Here is a 24,024-nt window from a genome sequence, read left to right as displayed (position 1 = left end):
CCACTCTCACTCCCCTTCTCACCCCCTCTCTCACTCCCCTTCTCAACCCCCACTCTCACTCCCCTTCTCACCCCCACTCTCACTCCCCTTCTCACCCCCTCTCTCACTCCCCTTCTCAACCCCCACTCTCACTCCCCTTCTCACCCCCACTCTCACTCCCCTTCTCACCCCCTCTCTCACTCCCCTTCTCAACCCCCACTCTCACTCCCCTTCTCATCCCCACTCTCACTCCCCTTCTCACCCCCTCTCTCACTCCCCTTCTCAACCCCCACTCTCACTCCCCTTCTCACCCCCACTCTCACTCCCCTTCTCAGCCCCACTCTCACTCCTTCTCACCCCCACTCTCACTCCCCTTCTCAGCCCCACTCTCACTCCCCTTCTCAGCCCCCACTCTCACTCCCCTTCTCACCCCCACTCTCACTCCCCTTCTCACCCCCACTCTCACTCCCCTTCTCACCCCCACTCTCGCTCCCCTTCTCAGCCCCACTCTCATTCCCCTTCTCACCCCCACTCTCATTCCCCTTCTCACCCCCACTCTCGCTCCCCTTCTCACCCCCACTCTCACTCTCCTTCTCACCCCCAACTCTCACTGCCCTTCTCACCCCCAACTCTCACTCCCCTTCTCACCCCCAACTCTCACTCCCCTTCTCACCCCCACGTCTCATCACCTTGGAGTTTGTATCCAGAAACTGTGAGTGGCAATTTTCTTGCAAAGTTTTCTTGGTGGTTTATTCAAACTCCAAAGGTTGATCCTATAGATTCAACCTTCCCCACACACCTCATCAGTGGCAGGCCCTGTGTACACAATGGTGCAGCAAAGAGCCACTGGGGATGATTTTGCCAAAGGAAAAATTAGGCTAGACTCTTTGTCAGTATCTACCACTTTGGGACAAAGAAGGAAAGGAAAGGATGTATCACTGGATTATGCTACAATGAGATGTAATGCCCACAAAGTAAAATGTATTACTTTTGTATTTATTTAGTACCTCCACAAAACTGGGATTTTTGGTAATTGAGAAAAGATGTATTCCAAATGGTTGCTGTTTGCTTTTTATCATTTTGTTTCTTAGCTTTTTGAGGTGAGAAATGAAGATATAAAATCTGTCTAATAAGTGGGGCCCAGGTGCGGTGGCTCACGCCTGTAATCCCAGCACTTTGGGAGGCTGAGGCGGGTGGATCACTTGAGGTCAGGAATTCAAGACCAGCCTGGCCAACATGGCAAAACCCCATCTCTATTAAAAATACAAAAATTCGCTGGGTGTGGTGGCGCGTGCCTATAGGGATTAAGCTACTCAGGAGGCTGAGGCAGGAGAATCACTTGAACCCTGTGGGGAGGAGGCTGCAGTGAGCCGAGATCATGCCACTTCACTCCAGGCTGGGTAGAAGAGCAAAACTCCGTCTCAAAAAATAATAATAATTTTTAAATATAAATAAAATAAGGCCGGGCGCAGTGGCTCACGTCTCTAATCTCAACACTTTGGGAGGCTGAGGTGGGCGGATCAGGAGGTCAGGAGATCAAGACCATCCTGGCCAACATGGTGAAACCCTGTCTCTATAAAAATAGAAAAATTAGCTGGGCATGGTGGTGAGCGAGCACCTGTAGTCCCAGCTACTCAGGAGGCTGAGGCAGGAGAATCGTTTGAACCCAGGGGTTAGAGGTTTCGGTGAGCCGAGATGGCGCCACTGCATTCCAGCCTGGCGAGAGAGCCAGACTCCATCTCAAATAAATAAATAAATACATAAATAAGAAGGAAACACAGTGGGCCACAGATAGTCTAAGGAGGACGTGCTGGGCTCCCCTCTGCAAGTCTCAAACTCTGATTGTGCGTGATGTCAAGGTGGGAATTAAATGCTGAATTCAGGGTGGGAATTAAATGGTGAATGCAAAGCACAGGAGACAGCATTTCCCAGACTCTTGAGCCTGCTTCTTCTTTGCTCCCCTGCCTTCGAGGATACAAGATTGAAACGTATAGAGTGGCAAGAGAAAGCAGATTCAGATGGGTGAGAAGGATAAACGCACCCTACAGTAAACCCTCTTATTTCACAGACCTCTTTTTAAGGCCTTGTGTGCTGATTAACAGGTTGAATTATTAATTTCTTTCCAACCGAGTCTCCAATTTACAGACAAAACTCTGATAAACATTTTTCCTAAACATCTTAGTAATTACACAGTCTGGAGTGGTGGTTAAATCGTATCCACTGTCTTGCCTGCCTTAGGACAATGGCTTATCTGAGAGATGAGAGGAGGTAAAGGGATACCCTCTGTGATCTGACCGGGGACATTCTGCAGTACCAGCAAGGGAACATTCCATTAAAAAACAAAGGCTGGGTCGGGCGTGGGGGCTCACGCCTGGAATCCCAGCACTTTGGGAGGTGGAGGCGGGTGGATCACGAGGTCAGGAGATCAAGACCATCCTGGTTAACACGGTGAAACCCCGTCTCTACTAAAACAAAAAATACAAAAACTTAGCCGGGCGTGATGGCGGGCGCCTTTAGTCCCAGCTACTCAGGAGGCTGAGGCAGGAGAATGGCGTGAACCCAGGAGGCAGAACTTGCAGTGAGCTGAGATCGCGCCACTGCACTCCAGCCTGGGTGACAGAGCAAGACTACTCCGTCTCAAAAAAAAAAAAAAAAAAAAAAAAAGCCTGGGCACGGTGGCTCACACCTGTAATCCTAGCACTCTGGGAGGCCAAGATGGGCAGATCACCTGAGGTCAGGGGTTCAAGACCAGCCTGGCCAAAATGGTGAAACCCTGTTTCTACAAAAACATAAAAACTAGCCGGGAATGATGGCAAGTGCCTGTAATCCCAGCTACTTGGGAAGTTGAGGCAGGAGAATTGCTTGAACCCCGGAGGCGGAGGTTGCAGTGAGCTGCGATTGCTCCATTGCACTCCAGCCTGGGTGACAGAGCGAGATTGCATCTTAAAACAAACAAACAAACACCTGCAGGGATAGATCACTAAAGACAGCGAGCCTAATGCAGACCACCAGCCAAAAGAGCTCCCCTCAGCCACCACCGCTTCCTCACAAAACCTGACTTCTTTTTTTTTGAGATGGAGTTTCACTCTTGTTGCCCAGGGTGGAGTGCAATGGAATGATCTCCGCTCACTGCAACCTCTGCCGCCCGGGTTCAAGCAATTCTGCTGCCTCAGCCTCCCGAGTAGTTGAGATTACAGGCATGTGCCATCATGCCCAGCTAATTTTTGTATTTTTAGTAGAGAAGGGGTTTCTCCATGTTGGTCAGGCTGGTCTCAAACTCCCAACCTCAGGTAATCCACCCACCTCGGCCTCCCAAAGTGCTGGGATTACAGGCATGAGCCACCGCATCCGGCCAACCCTGACGTTTTGAGATAAGAAGAGGGTAGGCTCTTTGGCCTTCCGGAGATTGAAAGCCTTCTGCTTACAGCAAACCACAAAAGCACCGAAAAGAACCTTATATACAATGCAATATAGTCGCTTGGCATCCTGTGTCATGATACATTTACTGAATAGACACTTTGCTCTGTCACCTTTTAATGTATTAATGGAAGGTTCCAGCCTGTTGTGATTATGGAAGCATGAATGGTATGACGACATTCACACAAATATTTGCAGTGTTCTGAACATATAAGCCTTCCTGAGTACAAACACTGCAGGCTCATGGGATGGGAAGGAAAATGGCTTTTGGGAGAAGGATGAGACCTGAGCCCTCTCACACACCCTGGAAAGATGTGCCCATGCCTCAGTTTCCCCAGATGGATTTGCGTTGCCCCAGCATGCGGAGCTCTGCATGGAGGACAAAGACACATTCGAGCAGCACAGTTTTTCAGAGTCAAATAATTAAATACACTTGAAAAAGTGACATATATTTATAAAATCTGACCTATGGCAGTAGGATTCATGGTAATAGGGGCTCAATATTTGAGTGACCAGCACACACATGGGGTAGCCCAGAGAATACATTTACTCAAAGACACAGAATATGATCAGCTCTCTTCTATTGGGGTTGAAGTTGATTGTGTAATGTGGCTGTTCATAATGGGATCAAGTTAATGGAAACTCTTGGGGGTGGGGTGGGGGTACGGGAGTTTATTTCAGATCACCTGACATTAATACTGTCGATGCCTTCATCGTCTTAATAGTTATGTCTTGGTCTCAGACATCGCCCGCTGTGACGGCTCAGGGCACGCCCCTCAGACGTGGCTATTCAGTGAGCAGATGGTGAGAGGGTCTGTGTTTGTCCCCTCATTTGGGAGGCAGGGGGAAAAGATAGGCCTGAGGGCCTCTTGGAAAGAAGCCGGCGGGAAGCTGTAGATGAGGGATTCATCCGTCCCGTTGTAGAATGCTACATGTCCATATTCATAGTCCAGGAAGACACCAACCTTACACACAGGCTCTCTGACGTGCTGACCTTTCAAAGGTGACGAGACCCAGAGGCTGTAATCATCTCCGATTTTTAAACCTATTAGTGAGAACAGGTCCCCAGGTGGCTTGGGGAGATTCCCCTTTCTGCTCACAGAGTCCTTGCAGATGCCCACTTCCCACTCGGTCTTGTTTCCCACCTCCACCTCCCAGTAGTGTCTCCCACTGGTGAAGATCTGAGCACCCAGCACAGTCGCAGACTGGTCAAATCTTTCCGGGTTGTCGGGTAGCTGCTGTCTGCTTCCCCCATATTTCACACTCTTCAGATCCTCCGACAACACGAGATAGGCATTAGCTGTGGCTGGGTCCAGCGTTATCTCCGCTGCAAGAGGAGGAAAGAAGAGATTTCCCTTGGGCATGCTTGAAAAACCTCTTACGTATGTGAGATTTCCATTGAATTCTTAGTATTTAGTCCTGGTTTTTTAAATGTAATTTGGGGCTGGGCGTGATGGCTCGCGCCTGTAATGCAGCACTTTGGGAGGGTGAGGCAGGCAGATCACAAGGTCAGGAGTTCAAGACCAGCCTGGGCAACATGGTGAAACCCCGTCTCTACTAAAAATACAAAACATAGCCAGGCATGGTGGCGCGTGCTTGTAATCCGAACTACTCAGGAGGCTGAGGCACGAGAATTGCTTGAACCCAGGAGGTGGAGGTTGCAGTGAGCCAAGATTATACCACTGCACTCCAGCCTGGGCGACAGAGCAAGACTCAGTCTCAGAAAAAAACAGTATTTGGTTGAGAACAAAATTTCTGAGCTCTTCTTTGACTGTTCCACAACACATAGCATGAAGCTCTAAATGGAGACAGAGAGAAGAGCCATGTGGAGAAGGAGCTTTAGCCTGCCTGAGGTGGGGAGGAGAATCCCTGTGGGTGGAATGGGCGTCGCTCTGTTCACAGGACATCTTTAGAGCTCCGAGCTGTGCGTCCACATAGGGACACCCTTGGTTGTTCGCATCATATTAGCCATGGGAGGTTCTGGTTCTTCAGTTTGGGTGGGAGAGAAAATAGCACTTATCTTTGGCTGAACTTCTAATGTGCCAAACATTTTCTGTACATTATCTCATTTAATCACTGCAAGCATTCTTTTCTATAATTTTTACAAAAAAGAAAACAGGTTCAGGAAGGTTAGGAAACTTCACCAAGATTACACGGTTACTGAGTGTTCAAATCACAAATCACAATCCCTAATCAGCCTTTTTCATGATGTCATGACAAATGCAGCTTCCTGTGAGTTCAGTGCAGCACCCAGGGACCATGTGATGAAGCACACATACTCTGTGAACCGACAGTCACATACGGGGCCTCCTTTTATTTTTTTATTTTTTCCTGAGACAGTTTTGCTCTTGTTGCCCAGCCTGGACTGCAATGACGCGATCTTGACTCACTGCAACCTCGTCTCCCAGGTTCAAGTGATTCTCCTGCCTCAGCCTGCCGAGTAGTAGTCGTGTCCGCCACCACGCCCGGCTAGTTTTTTGTATTTTTAGTAGAGATGGGGTTTCATCATGCTGGCCAGGCTGGTCTCAAACTCCCGACCTCGGGTGATCCACCCACCTCAGTCTCCCAAAGTGCTGGGATTACAGGCATGAGCCACCATGCCTGGCTGAGGACTCCAACTTCCACTCACTGTCCAGACAAGATCAGGTGCCCCAATCATTCCATTTCTGATTTTATTTTATTTTTTTGAGACAGTTTCTCTCTTGTCAACCAGGCTGGAATGCAATGGCACCATCTCTGCTCACTGCAACCTCCACCTCCTGGGTTCAAGTGATTCTCCTGCCTCGGCCTCCCGAGTAGCTGGGATTACAGGTGCCCACCATCACTCCCAGCTAATTTTTTTTTGTATTTTTAGCAGAGACGCGGTTTCACCATGTTGGCCAGGCTGGTCTCGAACTCCTGACCTCAAGTGATCTGCCCGCCTTGGCCTCCCAAAGTGCTGGGATTACAAGCGTGAGCCACCGCACCTGGCCCCAATCATACCATTTCATACTTTTATTTATAGACCAGATCCCACCATAACTAATTATCTGTGTGATTAATGCCTTCCTCCTCAATTTCATTGAAAATTCTACAAAAGCAAAGGCAAAATCTGCCTTACTATCATTGTAAGTAAGCGCAGAGCCCAGTAGCATAGTGCCAGGGCCCGTGGCAGGGCTTTATTCAGCACTCTGGAGTTCAAAGCTCATTAGGCCTCTTCCTCTGAAGGTCAGACTGTCCACAACATAAAAGCTGAGAACTAATCCTGACGTCTCTCGGTGTTGGCCAGACTAAACATCTGGAGCATTCTACAAGGACAGTTCGTTGAATGCGCCCTCACTGGGATTTTAGAATTTAAGTCAGCTTTTATCCTAACGGGATCAGAGCTAGAAATGTAGACGCCCCTACATGAGGGGGGCGTGTCTGCACGTGCAAGGGGGGATGGAAAAGACAATGACAAAACCAACAAAGAAAGGACCAGGATTGGTCGGGCGCGGTGGCTCACGCCTGTGATCCCAGCACTTTGGGAGGCCGAGGCGGGCGGATCACGAGGTGAGGAGATAGAGAGCATCCTGGCTAACACAGTGAAACCTCGTCTCTACTAAAAAATACAAAAAATTAGCTGGGCATGGTGGTGGGCGCCTGTAGTCCCAGCTACTCGGGAGGCTGAGGCAGGAGAATGGCCAGAACCCGGGAGGCGGAGCTTGCAGTGAGCCAAGATCGCGCCCCTGCACTCCAGCCTGGGCGACACAGCGAGACTCCGTCTCAAAAAAAAAAAAAAAAAAAGGACCCTTTAGACAGAAAACAAAGCCAGATAAAGCCTGAGTCAAGTCTCACTGCTTCTCTCTGCTCACGCTCAGAGACGGTCTGTGGCCCCAGCCCTCCCTGGTGTTCCGTGCTGGCCCGGATTCCTTAACCAGGAGCCTCGTGTCGGATCGTGAATGTCTGACACTGGAAGAACGTTTGCTGAAGTTAATTCTACGAGCCCCGGAGGGGTAACAAATCAGGCTGACTTACTGCTGAATTTTCTTAGCATCTCCTTCATTCCCGTGATGCGGCACAGACTCAGCTCTGTGGTGGTGGCCTCTGGACACTGAAGCAAGAGTGGCTCGCTCCTGCAAGAGAGCAGAGAGGTTCACTCCTCAGCACAGACCGCGTGACCTGCTCCAGCTGGAGAGGCCACCTCATTTCTCCCCCAGCAACAGCGCAGACCTCCTATCCCCACTCAAAACTGTCCATCAGCACCACTCCCCCGCAGCTTGCGCAACTGAACACAGAATGAAAGCCTACCTTTCCAGGGCTCCTCTCACTTCCTAAGGGTAAAAAAGAAAGAAGTTAGCATGGTGCGCTTTGATCATAACACAGACGAAATTCATTTTGCATACAGTCCTTGCAAAGCTCACAGAATCTGCTTCCCATGAAGCACACCATGAGTGGGAGCACATAGAGCAGAGAAAAGCATCCCCAGTTTCTTCCAGGGATGTGCTGTGGTGAACACAAGGTGTTTCTCACAATGACTAGAGAATACTTTGTCCTTTTCTTTTTCTCGTATCATCACCTTGTCCAGGGAACCTGTTCTGCAAACAAGCCAACCTGTTAGTCTCGATCATCCAGTGAGAGGCAGAGATAACAAAGGAAAATGGGCTGGTGACAACTGAGGCTAACCAAGCCTGTGTCAGGTCGGGGTGGTGTGTTTGGAAGACACTAAATTAAATAGTAGCATTCTGTGGAACCAGTCTACAAAACAGACCTGAAGCTGGAGTTGGATCACATGGCTTATGTTTAAGAAAGTCCATGGCCGGGTGCCGGTGGCTCTCGCCTGTAATCCCAGCCCTTTGGGAGGCCAAGGTGGATGGATCACAAGGTCAAAAGATAGAGACCATCCTGGCCAACATTGTGAAACCCCGTCTCTACTAAAAATACAAAACTTAGCTGGGCATGGTGGTGCACGCCTGTAATCCCAGCTACTTGGGAGGCTGAGGCAAGAGAATTGCTTGAACCCAGGAGGCATAGATTGCAGTGAGCCAAGATTGCACCACTGCACTCCAGCCTGGGCGACAGTGCGAGACTCTGTCTCAAAAAAAAAAAAAAAAGATCCTGAAGAATGCAGCAGCCTAGAAGGGCAGTAGACCAAAGGTGGTGAGAAATAGGAGCTCCCTGCACGGAACAGGAGGGCTCTCCTGTCTGTTAACTATCAGGCAGGCAGATCTCGCTAGTACCACAGGTATGAATAATTAAATCAGTGCTGCTATTAACCCATCCTGTAGATGACAGTCATCTAGACCTAGAGTTCATATCATAATGGTACTTATTTTCATCAGGTCTTTGTGAAGATTAAATTTAATGTGCCCAGCACATAGTAAATACACATTAATAAACTAGAAAAAAAAATTAAAGCTGAGGTTGCAGAGAGGCAGGTACAGAAGAAATTGAAGCCACTCTCAGGCTTGTTTGGGATAGTTATTCCTCTGGATTTTTTTTCTCTCTCTCTCTCTCTCTTCTATAAGGCTTTATTGACATACAGAATGTCAATTCTTTAGGAAAACTACTTTTGGACCAGAACTTAGTTTTTAAGATGAATAAAGAAAACATTATTTCCTATGGCTTGAAGTACTATGAGTTACTATAATTTTTCCCATTACTCTCATGAATGTTATTCTCACCTCAAGAGATTCGAAAGCCGAGCTTTGACTTGAGGACTCAATCTGCCCAATCATTTTGCTTAGGCTTCTGATTTGCTGGGTCAGTTTGATCTCATTGTTCCTCAGCTTCCTCATGTTCTCTCTCTCTTCCTGTTCTAGTAGCTGGAGTTGCAGCTGCTCCTCTTCCTTCAGGAACTGGTGCATTTTCATGTATTCTGACACAACAACCTGTTTACAAGTCTTTGTTTCTTCCTGCCAAAACACACACACACACACGAGATAAAGTTAGTAAGAGAAATGCCCTTGTCTGTAGATTTTTAATCCTTACAAGTCCTAGAGTTTCTTTTTTTTTTTTTTTTGAGATGGAGTCTCACTCTGTCCCCAGGCTGGAGTGCAGTGGCGCAATCTCGGCTCACTGCAACCTCTGCCTCCTGGGTTCAAATGATTCTCCTGCCTCAGCCTCCTGAGTAGCTGGGACTATAGTCTAGGCGTGTGCCACCATGCCCAGCTAATTTTTGTATTTTTAGTAAAGATGGGGTTTCACCATGTTGGTCAGGATTGTCTCAAGTCTCTTGACCGGGTGACCCACCCTCCTCAGCCTCCCAAAGTGCTGGGATTACAGGTGTGAGCCACCATGCCTGGCCAAGTCCTAGAGTTTCATGGCAACAATTCCTGAAATCCAACATATAACACATTTAATCTATTGATGCGCTGGGTGTAGAGGTTGATGTTTTCCAGGTATGTGTGCTATAGATACAATAGTAAACAAAACCAAAATCTCCATTCCCAGGAGGCGGTCGTTCTAGTGGAGAAAACCAAAAATGAGTAAGAAATATGACAGGTAGTGATCAGGACTATGATACAAATAAAACAAAATTAAGAAAAATTATGAAAAAATGTGTGTTCATTTATTCAACAAATATTTATTCAATGAAAGTAGGTGTCAGATAACCAAAAAGGAACAGAAATATACATGGCAAATACTCTCACTTAAGAATTCAAAGTCTATGGCCAAGCACGGTGGCTCACACCTGTAATCCCAGCACTTTGGGAGACCAAGACAGATGGATTACCTGAGGTCGGGAGTTTGAGATCAGCCTGGCTAACATGGTAAAACCCCATCTCCACAAATATACAAAATTAGCTGGGCATGGTGGCACACGTCTGTAATCCCAGCTACTCAGAAGGCTGAGGCAGGAGAATCACTTGAACCCGGGAGGTGGAGGTTGCAGTGAGCCGGGATCGCGCCACTGCGCTCCAGCCTGGGCGACAGAGGGAGACTCCATCTCCAAAAAAAAAAAAAAAACAGAATTCAAAGTCTATTGGGAGAATCAGATACATGGTTTTAAAAAATATATAATTTGATATTTAGTCCTTTGCTTTGACTGCTGGAGAGCTCAAATCCAAGTCCGTGACCAACCTTGAGGACTTGTCAGGTATAATTTAAACCACTATTTTGCTTTTATATCTCTGTCTCTTTATTTTTTTTAATTTGCATTTTCCCCTCCATGTTTTTGAGATATTTCTTTTTAAAATCGCTTTCCGTCTCATGTTACATGTCTATAAGTATCACTTGTGTTTTAAATAATTCTACCAGAGCCATCATAGAGGAAGCCACAGCGTTGTCTAGTTACGCAAAGGAGGCTCCTAGAGGGGGTGAATTGCAGCTGAGCCTTGAGACTCCCACGAGGACGCTCAGAAGAAGGCAGCCCAATGCAAGGAAACTGCATATTTTAGAGGTGAGACTGGAAAAATTTGTCTTTTTTTTTTTCCTGATATTTCACTAAATTTCCCTTTAGTCCCCCTCATGGGGTCATATACAAGCAGCAAAAGTCAGACAGACACCGACCTGGCACAGTTTCACTCTCTCCTTCTCATGGGTTAGTACAGCCTGAGCTTCCTTTCTCCTTACACGCAAAAGATTCAGGATTTCCTGGAGTTTCTCCTGCAATAGAAACAAACCCTTTCTGGCAAATGAGCAGAGTCCCAGGTCATGAAGGGGCTTTGAAGACCAGTAACTGCACAGTCCTAGGCCTCTAAAACAAAGGGCAGGCTGGGTGCGGTGCCTCACGCCTGTAATCCCAGCACTTTGGGAGGCCGAGGCAGGCGGATCACCTGAGGTCAGGAGTTCAAGACCAGCCTGGCCAACATGGTGAAACCCCGTCTCTATTAAAAATACAAAAAATTAGCCGGGCGTGGTGGTGGGTGACTGTAGTCCCAGCTACTGGGGAGGCTGAGGCAGGAGAATGGCGTGAACCCGGGAAGCGGAGGTTGCAGTGACTGAGATCGCACTGCTGCACTCCAGCCTGGGCAACAGAGCAAAACTCTGTCTCAAAAAAAAAAAAGGGAAAAAAAAGGATGTAAACTGGACCCACGCCAGTTTGTGATGTGGTGCTCAGATGGGCCCTCGTGACTGTCCCCCACAGAGGACGTTAGGAAACGTCAGGAAAGCTAACAGAGTTAGCTGCGATGAGTCGTGGGGTTCATGCTGAGCAGCTGTCTTACTCTGTGATGCTCCTCAGCCTCGCTGGAGAGATGCACTCTGTTTGCACCGTGGCTCTGGGCTACGAAGGCGCTTCCACCCTGCTCGTCATCGGAGAGCGCCTTGGCAGTGGTGGGCATCCTCCCGTAGCTGCCCTGCTCATCCTCGCTCTGCAGCACCTGGGACCGGAGCTGCCTGGCGATGCTGGCCAGCCTCCCCAGACGCTCATTTGACTGGAAATGCGGGCCCTCCAAGGTCCTCCAGCACTCAGGACAAGATAAAGGTGTGTTATGTTCCTCCCAGCTCCTGAGGAGACACACCAGACAAAAGCTGTGCCCACACTCGGTGGTCACTGGGCTGCTGAAATAGTCTAAGCAGATGAAACAGGTGAGTTCCTCCCTGAGGTTCTCCATCAGATCTGCTGTAGACATTTTCTCGAGGCTGGATATGCGGCCAGGTTACACCTCTGTTCTGGGATTAGCAAAGCCCTCACTGTGGTCCTACAGTTTTGAGTAACACGCGGGTGACCTGTTGCTATGTTGTTATGACAAGAAACCCTTATCTCTTCTGTGCCTGATTTCACCAGCTGACATACACTGTCCAACACAAAGCCAATTATGACTTAATGTGGAACTCCTGTACACTGGGCTCCTCACCAACCCCAAACTTTGAGACTTATCTCTGTGAAAAGCACACATGCTAGAGGCTGAGGATTCTGGCTTCTAACAGGATTACCATTTTGAGAATTGGTTATTGTACATAAACAGCACTGTGGAACCATGCGAGCATGTGGGTTTTAGGCTGGAAGCTTGGGTGATTTGGTGTAAACCAGTAAAGAGATTTGAGTTTTGATGATCTCTAATAATATCTGAATTGGAAATTTGGTCCAAATCTTTTGGGAACTCCACTAATAAAACCTAGTTGAGAACTGAGAGAAGAAAACTGTAATACATAGTCCTTTCCTCATTAGCCCCTTTTGTTCTGCTTGACCAAAGCCTAAGCTTTTGTTCCTTTATTGGGTACTGTGTACTTTTATTTAATTTTATTCATCCCAACAAAATGAGAGCTCTTCCACTGAAGTATTCCTTGGTGTTAGATGCACGATGGATCGCCAGAGCTGTTTATTGTTCTTCCCTGCACACCCTAGTACTCACCCATCTGCCATCTTGGAAAGCATCTAAAATGACATTCTAATTGGAAGTTGCCTCAAGAGGCTATCCCACTATGGAGCGGATGGAAAGAATTATATTTTAGTATAAATGTAATTTTGCTCACTTATTTTCACCCATTGAAAATTTCCAAACTAGGCCCCTTCAAATCCCTGATTCTCTATCCGTTCTTACTGGACAGAAATGAAGTGTGCAGACATTTTTTCGGACATATGAAAAAGTAAATGCCTAGTGTGGAGACTGTGCACCGTGAACTCCGAGATTGGTAACAAACGCCACAAATTCACTGTGTCCCCTGCTCGGGAGTCAGCTCCTGTCCTGGCCTGCCTTCTGCTCACTGCATGCCAGGAAGTTGCACCTCAAAAGCTCTTCCTCAAAGGCCAGCGAGTTTGACCTTCCCACGCACTCATCACGCCACATTTCTGTCTCCGTCCCCTCACTCTCCAGCTGGGCAGCCTTCCACGGGTCGGGTCCATTACTCAGGCTGTTCCGTTCGTGGGTTTCTGACTTTCAAGGCTCCAACTGCTACTTCTCTCCCACTTACCTCCAACAGGATGTTGGATGTTTTCTTATCTCGAACTTTGGGAAAAAGAAGTTTTCTGGCTGAGAATGTTTTTTCCTCCACCTTCCTTTCTCCTAGTCAAAACTCACCTTTCTGAAATCATTAATTCAAAATGTTTTAATCCTATACATCGCTTGTAAAGCATACGTGAATTGCTAGGATGAGAATTTAAGCTACGAAAAAATAACAGAGCAAAGAGTTATACTACTGCAAAGAGGAAGAGAGGTGGCATCAGGGTGGCATCATGAAACCTCTACCCAGATAGCCTCCAGGATCCTAACTTGTCACAGCTTCAGAATATTGCTATGAGTTAGTCTTAAGTAAGAGTCTTAAAAAAAAAAAAAAAAAGGTTGGCGGGGCGCGGTTGCTCACATCTGTAATCCCAGCAGTTTGGGAGGCCGAGGTGGGTGGATCACTTGAGGTCAGGAGTTTAAGACCAGCCTGGCCAACATGGTGAAACTCCGTCTCTACTAAAAATATGAAAATTAGGCCGGGTGCAGTGGCTCATGCCTGTAATCCCAGCACTTTGGGAGGCTGAGGCAGGCAGATCACTTGAGGTCGGGAGTTCGAGACCAGCCTGGCCAACATGGAGAAACTCCATCTCTACTAAAAATACAAAATTAGCCGGGCGTGGTGGTACATGCCTGTAATCCCAGCTAGTCAGGAGGCTGAGACAGAAGAATTGCTTGAACCCAGGAGGTGGAGGTTGCGCTGAGGCGAGATCACGCCATTGCACTCCAGCCTGGGAAACAAAAGCAAAACTCTGTCTCAAAAAAAAAAAAAAAAAGTAAAATTAGCTGGGCGTGGTGTTGCACACCTGTAATCCCAGCTACTTGGGAGGCTGAGGCAGGAGAATCACTTGAACCCAAGAGGTGGAGGTTGCAGTGAGCCAAGATCCCGCCACTGCACTCCAGCTTGGGAGACAGAGAAAGATTCCATCTCAAAAAAAAAAAAAAAAGACTACAATAACACTAACTGCCACCACTAGAAAAAGAATTTATGAACTACCATCTCCATTCAGTGTGTTATTTCAACACAACCCCAGGAGGAGTCTTTAACATTTACCAAAATCATTAGAATAAGCCTCACAATACAGTTATAGCACATCACAGAGCCAGTATTCCAATTTGGAATAGGGAGGCTGGCATAGTCTCTGTTCAAGTCACACTGATCTGCTCTATCCCGTTTCCCTCTTCCAGATAATTTTTTTTATTTTATAGGCATCGTAACACAATAACCACGTGTTATTCATTGATGACTACAAGAATTCTTTGCACATGGCTCGATTTTTCTGTTAATGAGTTATAAATGAATACAGGAACTATATTATTATGGAATCATAGTCTTATATTTAGCTGGAAGTCAAGAGATAATAGTCCAACTACCTTCTACAGATGCTGAGGAAAACTGACGCTTGAATAAATTAAATTCGTCTCCTGATACTCACTTACTACATACGCCAGATTAGGACTAGGAAACTGGAGCGCCTACCTCCCAGTCTTTCTCTTTTGTCAACACACTATACTGCATCTCACTTGTTGACTTGTGAGTGGGTGAAAATTTCCAGTTATCTCAATAAAATGAACATTGCAGGCCAGGCGCGGTGGCTCACACCTGTAATCCCAGCATTTTGGGAGGCCAAGGCAGGTGGATCACGAGGTCCGGAGATCGAGACCATCCTGGCTAACACGGTGAAACCCCATCTCTACTAAAAAAATACAAAAAATTAGCCAGATGTGGTGGTGGGAACCTGTAGTCCCAGCTACTAGGGAGACTGAGGCAGGAGAATGGCGTGAACCCGGGAGGCGGAGCTTGCAGAGAGCCGAGATCGCTCCACTGCACTCCAGCCTGGGAGACAGAGCAAGACTCCATCTCAAAAAAAAAAAATGAACATTGTCCAATTGCTGTGAGAAGGAAGTCAGACAGCTGTCATTATGGAGTGATGGTGTGACAGGCATCTGAAATCACTGACCACATTCACTCTTGGGAAGGCAGACTTCCTTACCATCTTTCTCAACATTTTGCTTGGGCTTAATTCATAGATGAAATGCATTCATAGAATAGACCAGCCTTCCCAAAATATATGACCCAATCACACTACCAGACACGGCTTCTGAGATCAACAACTCAAGTAGCTTCTTCTCTGGCCTTTCTCTCCTGAGAGGGTGATGCTAGGGGTGCTTCAAGAGGGTCACAGTCACAACTATCACCCAGATGCCATCAGGGTTGGCACATGCAGAAAAAAAGGAACTTTATAGATACAGTAAGGGCTTATTTGTTGATGAGGCAGTGGACTAGTTGGGAGCTTATTTGAAAAATACATTGCTTGAAAGCCTAGCTTTAAAAATAAAGTTAGCCAGGCCCAGTGGCTTACCCCAGTAATCCCAGCACTTTGGGAGGCCGAGGCAGGTGGATCACCTGAGGTCAGGAGTTCAAGACCAGCCTGGCCAATACGGTGAAACCCTGTCTCTACAAAAATACAAAAATTAGCCGGGCGTGATGGCGGGTGCCTGTAATCCCAGCTACTCGGCGCTGAGGCACGAGAATCACTTGAACCCAGGAGACGAAGCCAGCAGTGAGACACGATCACCGGTGCACTCCAGCCTGGGCACAGAGCGAGATTAAAAAAATACAATTGACCCTTGAGCAATGCAGGGGTTACAGGTGCTGACCCCTTGCACAGTCAAAAATACACTTTAACTTTCCCAGAACATTAACTACTAATAGTCTACTGTTGACCAAGCCTTATCAATAACAGAAACAGTCAATTAATATATTTTTGTGTTACATGTATTATTTTATTCTTATCAAATAAGCTAGAGAAAAGAAAATGTTATTACGAGAAAATCTATTCACTAAGTGGAAGCGGATCCTCATAAAGGTCTTCACCCTTGTCGTTACCATTTTGAGTAGGCTGAGGAGGAGGAGGTGGGGGTGGGAGGGCTGGTCTCGCTGTCTCAGGGGTGGCAGAGGCCAGACAGGTAGAGGAAGTGGAAGGCTGAGCAGGAGAGGCAGGCATTCTTGGTGTCACTTTTATTGAGAAAAATCCGTGTATAAGTGTCCATGTTGAGGAGTTCAAACCCAGGTTGTTCAAGGGTCCTCTGTGTATCTGTCATTTCACGCCAGTCTGGAAAAGATAGGTTACTCAACACACAGTTTAGGGAAAGTCGGGGAGTCATCTGGAAAAATAAATTCAGTTGATCTCTACCCAGCAACTTATACCAAAGTATATTCCAGGTAGATAAATACAGGATATATGTGTGTGTGCGTGGGCAGGGGGAGTGTGTCTATTTTTTCCCAAGTATGAATTTCTACTCATATTTTTCCTTTTTTATTACTTTTTTCAACTTATTTATATATTTCTAGGAAAGAGAATTTGCAACAGGTGTCAAACATATACTCTGAAATTATGGAGCAGTCTTACCTGAATGTATACTTAAAATAATAGCTTTTATTATTATTATTATTATTTTTGAGACAGAATCTTGCTCTGTCGCCCAGGCTGGAGTGCAGTGGCGTGATCTCAGCTCACTGCCACCTCCGGCTCCCAGGCTCAAGCGATTATCATGTCTCAGCCTCCCGAGTAACTGGGGATTACAGGTGTGCACCACCATGCCTGGCTAATTTTTGTATTTTTAGCAGAGATGGAGTTTCACCACGTTGGCCAGGCTGGTCTCAAACTCCTGACCTCAAGTGATCCGCCTGTCATGGCCTCGCAAAGCACTGAAACTATAGGCGTGAGCCATCACACCGGGCCAAAATAATAGCCCTTCATCTTACTACATAGACATTTTTTAAAAAGCAGATCTATTTACATACATTAACATGATATGACATCCATTATATGACATTAAGGGGAAATAAATTTTTGCCCTCAAAAATAGTTTGTCTAAATAATAAAAATTATATTCCACTATTTATGTATTTTTCCTAAAAATAAGAGGTCATGCTATAGATGTTGACATATGTATTTGTGTAGATGAAAGCACAGAAGAAGTATGGAATTTCATGACTGTGACACTAAAAGCACGGTCAAAAAAAGCAACAACAGACAAAGGGAACTACATCAAGCCAAAAAGCTCCTGCACAGCAGAGGAAACGATCGACAGCGTGAAGAGGCATATTCTGCGGAACGAAAGAAAATGCAGTGGCCCCTCAGCGTCTGCAGGAGACTCATTCCAGGACCTCCTGCAGATACCAAAATTCAGGGATACTCCAGTCCCGGAAAGAAAATGACATAATATTTGCATTAACCCTGCACATCCTCCTGTATACTTTAAATCATCTCTAGATTACATGTAATACCTAATACAATGTAAATGCTATGTAAATCGATGTTATACTGTGTTGTTTAGAGAATGACCCAAAAAAGCCTATATGTGCAGACTTTCACTTTTATTATTTATTTTTAAGTATTAAAGTATTTTTAATGCTCTTGCTTTTTTTCCCCCACACTCTGCATGTGGCATCCAAATAGTTAACATTCTAAATACAAAAAAACTTCAAAAATGGAAAACTTAGAGGTTTTGGCAGACTGTTCAGAACCTGACGAAGTGGGAGTCGGGCTGGAGGTGAGGGTGAGCAGAGAGCCAATCACGATAGGCTTCTGTGTTACGCCAAGTTTTGAAATTCATTCTGTAATCGATGGGAATTGCTAGAGATTTTAGGCACAGGAGTGATAAAATTATAAAATATTATATAACATTTTCAGAAAATCAAAGAAACATACATGTGAAAGAAATACAAATAACATGAACACCCCAGCTTTTTCTTTATAAATGAGAAATTAGGAAAAAATAAAGGAAAATCTCTACCATCATGGAATTTATATTTTAGTAAGGAGAGGCATAAGATCAAAAACAGATATATATTAAGTAGTTATAAGTGCTAGAAAGAACAAATTTTAAACAAGGTAAGGAGCATAATTTTTTTTTTTTTTTTTGAGACAGGGTCTCAGTTTGTCACCCAGGCTGGAATGCAGTGGTGCAATCATAGCTCATTGTAGCTTCAAGCCCCCAGGGCTGCAGTGATCCTCCCACCTCAGCCTTTTGAGTTGCTAGGACAACAAGTGCACACCACTATGCCCATATAATTTTTATTTATTTTATTTTATTTGTAGAGATATGTTCTTCCTATGTTGCCCAGGCTGACCTCAGGCTCCTGGCCTGAAGCCTACCTCCCACCTCCACCTCCCAAAGTGCTAGGATTACAGGCGTGACCCACCATGACTGGCCCCATAATGAGTTTTTTAAAAAATATTTTTGATCCACGGTTGATTGAATCAACAGATGCAGATCCCATAGATATGGAGGGCTGACTCCGTTTGCAAATCACATGTCAGATAAGGGGTTAATTCCCAAGATATATAAGGAACTTCTATAACTGAATAGCAAAAAAACCAATAGCCAGATTACAATATGGACTAAAGAGTTAGATATTTCTCCAAAGAAGACCTAGAAAGGCTAACAGGTATATGAAAAGATGCTCAATATCACTAATCATCAGGGAAATGCAAATCTACAATCACAAAGAGAGCACCTCTCACCTGTTACATGGCTATTATCAAAAAACAACAAACAAACAAAAAACAGACAACAAAAGTTGGGGAGGATGTGAAGAAATTGGAACCCCATTGGTGGAAATCCAAAATAGGGGCAATTGCTATGAGATGAGGGACCAGGCATGGTGACTCATGCCATAATCCCAGCACTTTGGAAGGTCAAGGTAGGAGGATTGCTTGAGGGCAGGAATTCAGCCTGGGCAACATAGCCAGACCCTTCTCTACAAAAAAATTTCTTTTTAAATTAGCCAGGCGTAGTGGTCCATGCCTGTGGTCCTTAGTCCAGCTGAGATGGGAGGATCATTTGAGCCCAAGATGTCAAGGCTGCAGTGAGCTGTGATAGTGCCACTGCAATCCAGCCTGGGCAACAGAGTAAGACCCCGTCTCAAAACAATTAAAAAAATAGCAGAGATGAGGAAACAATTAAATGTCCTTCGAGGAATGAATGGATAAAGAAAATGAGATCTATACATACCAATACATATATTGAATACACTGTATTGAATATACTCTATTGAATATACTGTACATATTCAAGTCAGTCTTGAAAAGGAAGGCCTGTCATATGCTACAGCATGGATGGACCTTGAGGACATTATACTAAATGAAATAAGTCAAGCACAGAGAACAAATACCACATGATTCCCCTTCTACAAGTTACCTGACATAGTCAAACTCAGAAGCAGAAAGTAGAAGGGTGGTTGCCAGGGACTAGGGGGAGGGAAAAATTGAGAAGGTGCTAAACTGAGTTGGGGAGGCCAGGCACGGTGGCTCATACCTATAATCCTAGAACTTTGGGAGGCCAAGGTGGGCGGATCACTTGGGGGATCACTTGAGGTCAGGAGTTCGAAACCAGCCTGGCCAACATGGAGAAACCCTGCCTCTACCAAAAATATTTTTTAAATTAGCCAGGCGTGGTGGTGAGCATCTGTAATCCCAGCTACTTGGGAGTCTGAGGCAGGAGAATCGCTTGAACCCAGGAGGCGGAATCGTGCCATTACACTCCAGCCTGGGCGACAGAGTGAGACTCCATCTCAAAAAAAATAAAAAAATTAAAATTAAAAAATAAAACGAAGAGTGGGGGAACAGTTTGAAAGCAGGGGTTTGAGACCACCCTGGGCAACATAGAGAAACCCTGTCTCTAAATATAAATATATATATATATATATATATATATATATATATATATATATATATATCTAGGAGTGGTGATGTGTGCCTATAGTCCCAGCTACTTGGGAGGCTGAGGTATGAGGATCTCTTGAGCTCAGGAATTCAAGGCTGCAGTGAGCTATGATTGTCACTTCATTCCACCCTGGGTGACAGAGCAAGACCCTGTCTCCAAATACACACACAGACACACACACACACACACATATACCTTCTAAATAATTTGTCAGCAGTTTTTTCAGTGAAGAAATATTGGAAATAGAGTAGGAGCTAAGAAATGTGAGGTGTGACTTGGAGTAAGCCAATTAATGAAGCAATTTTCCTCAGCTTTAAGGATGAAATTGTCTCTGAAGATTGGTTTCAGCTGTGATAGAATAAATTTTTTTAATAGTTTGCAATTTCAATGGCAGCTTTTATTTATTTAACGAATAGATATTGCGCCTCTATTATCCAGAGAGCAATGAGCTCAGTGCTGAAAGTGACTAAAAATTATTTCTCTTCTTTGGGAGCAGAAGATATATGTGCAAAAGAAGAAGAAAAATCTACGAAATGAAAAGACGTGTGCCCTGAGAGTGGTAGAATTTAAATTAATTAACTGCCTTGGCATTTTAGTGGCGGGAACATGACATTCTTGCTGGAACAATTAGAAAAAACTTCTGGGAGAAATGGTATTCGATCTGGACCTTCACGGGCTAACACATATTTCAACTGAAGAGATAAGCTACTATTTAGGAGTGAGAAAACTCACTGAATATTTCAGAAATAAAATGCATAATCTGATTGACGGTGAGTCAAAATATTACAAACAAACAAAAATCGCAATACTCTTGTTATCTCGGAAATATTTAAAGACACAATTCAGCTTGACAATATTCGCCTTTAACATTACACAGCAAGACATGGGGCCATATCTGTGGGGAAGGGTCCGGGCACTGTAACTGCACAGGTTTCCTGGTGTGTGGAACCCAGCCACTCTCAACCAGTTGCCCAGCTTGGCCACTGGGAGGTGCTCTCTAGAGCTTCCATCTACGTAGCTTCCCTGAGGACTTAGGGGGAGGTGCTTTGTTTCTGGAGAATAAAGGCTATATTGTTCATCCCCTTGCTTTAATAAACGTTAAATGAAGAAAATTTCCTTGTTTCAGGCTTTCTGCTGGGTGCTTTATGTACTTGTCTCTTAAAGAGATTTAAAAAAAATGGGGGAGAAGTCAAAAAGAAATTGTGTAAGTTGGGGAGCCTGGGCAGGAAACTTTGAAAAGCAGTTCAAACAAATAAGACAAATAAGAATTTAAACACTTGGTTGACATTTAGGAGTTATAGTCTAAGGCCAGGCGTGGTGGCTCACGCCTGTAATCCCAGCACTTTGGGAGGCTGAGGTGGGTGGATCACCTGAGGTCAGGAGTTCAAGACCAGCCTGGCCAACATGGTGAAACCCCATCTCTACTAAAAATAGAAAAATTAGCCGGGCATGGTGGCAGACATCTGTAATCCCAGCTACTTGGGAGACTGAGGCAGGAGAATCACTTGAGCCTAGGAGGCAGAGGTTGCAGTGAGCCGAGATCATGCCATTGCACTCCAGCCTGGGTGACAAGAGTGAGACACCGTCTCAAAAAAAAAAAAGGAGTTATAGTCTAACTTCTTCCCTCATTCTAATGCAGATTCTGGGGTTTGAGATTATTAGAGATAAATAATTTGAATTACTACCATGTGTATAGGATTTAATATTGGTAAAGAATAATGGCAGATTAATTTAGAAAAACCCTTGAGATCAAAGATCACTTGTTCTGTGCTTGCTTCTATCACTTAATTCTGCAGGAATTATTAAAAACCTTTTAAGTTCTAGGTGGTGTAATACACCCAGTATATTAGGAAATAAATAATCATCCCACATTAAACTAGTATTTTATAGGGAAACAGATGCTTAAGTATATACACGTTGTTTCCTCATCTGTTTTTTTTTTTGTTTGTTTGTTTGTTTGTTTTTGTAGAGACAGAGTCTTGCTATGTTGCCCAGGCTGGCCTTGAACTCCTGGGCTCAAGTGGTCCTCCTGCCTCAGCTTCCCAAGTAGCTGGGACTATAAGTGCACACCACTTCCTTAATGAGAAAGTCCACTTTTTGCTTTTCTTAGGGAAATCTTTTTTTTTTTTTTTTTTTTTTTTTGAGGCAATCTCTCTCTGTCGCCCAGGCTGGAGGGCAGTGGCGCGATCTCGGCTCACTGCAACTTCCTCTTCCCAGATTCAAGCAATTCCCTGCCTCAGCCTCCCGAGTAGCTGGGATGACAGGTGCCCACCACCATGCCCGGCTAATTTTTGTATTTTTAGTAGAGACGGGGTTTCACCATCTTGGCCAGGCTGGTCTTGAACTCCTGACCTTGTGATTCACCTGTCTTGGCCTCCCAAAGCGCTGGGATTACAAGTGTGAGCCACCGCGCCCGGCCCAGAAATCTTAACATTTATCCATAAGACTCTACCTCTCACCCCCCTGCAAAAAATAGGATCTTTAACGGAAAGAAACGAGACTAGTTGTTCTAATGGCAACCACTTCTTGCCAGACACCATTCTGAACACTTTCAACACGTGACCCTGTGAGGTGGACATGAGTTCCTGCCCCATTTACAGATGAGAAAACAAACTCTAGTTATGTGACTTCTCTTAGATTCACAGAGGTGGCCTTTTTTTTTTTTTTTTTTTTTTGAGAGGGGGTCTCCCTTTGTTGCCCAGGCTGGAGTGCAGTGGCTCGACCTCTGCTCACTGCAACCTCTGCCTCCCAGGTTCCAGCGATTCTCCTGCCTCAGCCTCCTGAGTAGCTGGGATTACAGGTGCCCACCACCACGCCTGGCTGATTTTTTTTGTTTTTAATAGAGACGGAGTTTCTCCATGTTGGTCAGGCTGGTCTCGAACTCCTGACCTTGTGATCCACCCACCTTAGCCTCCCAAAGTGCTGGGATTACAGGCGTGAGCCACTGCGCCCGGCCCAGAGGTGGCCTTATTTCAGAGTCCAGGCTATCAACCACAGAGCCATGCTGCCATTTCCACAGAACTGAATGAGCCACAAATGCAGAACTCAAGGAGTTTGGTTGGCAACCAGACTCCTTGAGTTTTGTGACCAAAAGGAGGCTTGCTGGGCAAGGATCCTGTCAAGTCCGTCCCTGGCAGTGGATGGGCTGAGGTTCCCCTGGCCCCTGAACTATCCAATAATAATTGGTGCCAGATGCTGCCTGGGGACACTCCTCCCATGCTCATTGATTACTTGTAGCCGCAGTTGGTAAGGCCAGAGAAGAGAGCGCTTACTTCTAGGTAAGTTTATGACAGGGCTTTCAAAAGGAGCCAGCAAGACCAGGCACGGTGGCTCACGCCTGTAATCTGGGCATTTTGGGAGGTCGAGGCAGGCAGACCACCTGAGGTCAGGTGTTCGAGACCAGCCTGATCAACATGAATAAACCCAGTCTTCACTAAAAAATACAAAAAGTAGCTGGGTGTGGTGGCACATGCCTGTAATCCCAGCTACTCGGGAGGCTGAGGCAGGAGAATCACTTGAACCTGGGAGGCAGAGGTTGCAGTGAGCTGAGATCGCGCCACTGCACCCCAGCCTGGGCAGCGGAGCGAGACTCCGTCTAAAAAAAACAAAAAAAGAATCAGAATTGTTGTCACTTTTCAGGTGATTCTAACATGCAATGAAGTTAAGAAGTTAAGAATCACGACTTTCACAAATAAAACCACCTCACAAAGACTGGGTTCCCAGGCAGCTGGAGGCTGGCACCCGGGGCATGCTTTTATTCTGCCTCTTAGCAAAACTGTGCCTCCCTCCCCTCATTCCAAATGAGAGTTCCCAGATGAGTGTGGGTAGACAGTAACATTCTGAGGGAGGTCTAGGGTGGAGGGAGGAAAGTCCCAGACAACTTCTATACAGGCTAAGAATGGCAAGTGTGACTCAGTCAGAGTGTGACTCAGAAGATGAAGGCATGTGATCGTGAGCTGACATTAAAGACAAATTCCTGTTGCTGCAAAAAAATCAGGTCAAGATGAGAGGTTTTTATTGATTTTTCTCTCCTTAATCCTTCTCTTCC

At 45.7% G+C, this 24,024-nt stretch overlaps 1 protein-coding gene across 2 annotated transcripts; it reads right to left on the bottom strand.

Annotated features, from left to right (window-relative positions):
* Positions 1 to 3,807: 3,807 nt before the first annotated feature.
* On the bottom strand, positions 3,808 to 14,506 carry TRIML1 (tripartite motif family like 1). Of its 2 annotated transcripts, XM_055112093.2 has the most exons (7): positions 13,213 to 14,506; positions 11,523 to 11,805; positions 10,867 to 10,962; positions 9,039 to 9,269; positions 7,666 to 7,688; positions 7,393 to 7,490; positions 3,826 to 4,723 (listed from the first exon to the last, which is right to left on the bottom strand). In XM_055112093.2, exons 2-7 carry the CDS (start codon positions 11,637 to 11,639, stop codon positions 4,173 to 4,175), a joined length of 1,116 nt encoding a protein of 371 aa, XP_054968068.1. In that variant the 5' UTR covers positions 11,640 to 11,805; positions 13,213 to 14,506; the 3' UTR covers positions 3,826 to 4,172. The 2 variants fall into 2 exon arrangements, with proteins under 2 accessions (XP_003823548.1, XP_054968068.1); XM_003823500.5 differs by lacking the exon at positions 13,213 to 14,506 and having other exon boundaries at positions 3,808 to 4,723; positions 11,523 to 12,142.
* Positions 14,507 to 24,024: the final 9,518 nt, after the last annotated feature.

Source organism: Pan paniscus, chromosome 3 (assembly GCF_029289425.2).
Source record: "Pan paniscus chromosome 3, NHGRI_mPanPan1-v2.0_pri, whole genome shotgun sequence".
NCBI lineage: Eukaryota > Metazoa > Chordata > Mammalia > Primates > Hominidae > Pan > Pan paniscus.
The sequence above is the reverse complement of the archived record's forward strand: the minus strand, read 5'-3'. Positions and strand labels throughout refer to the sequence as shown.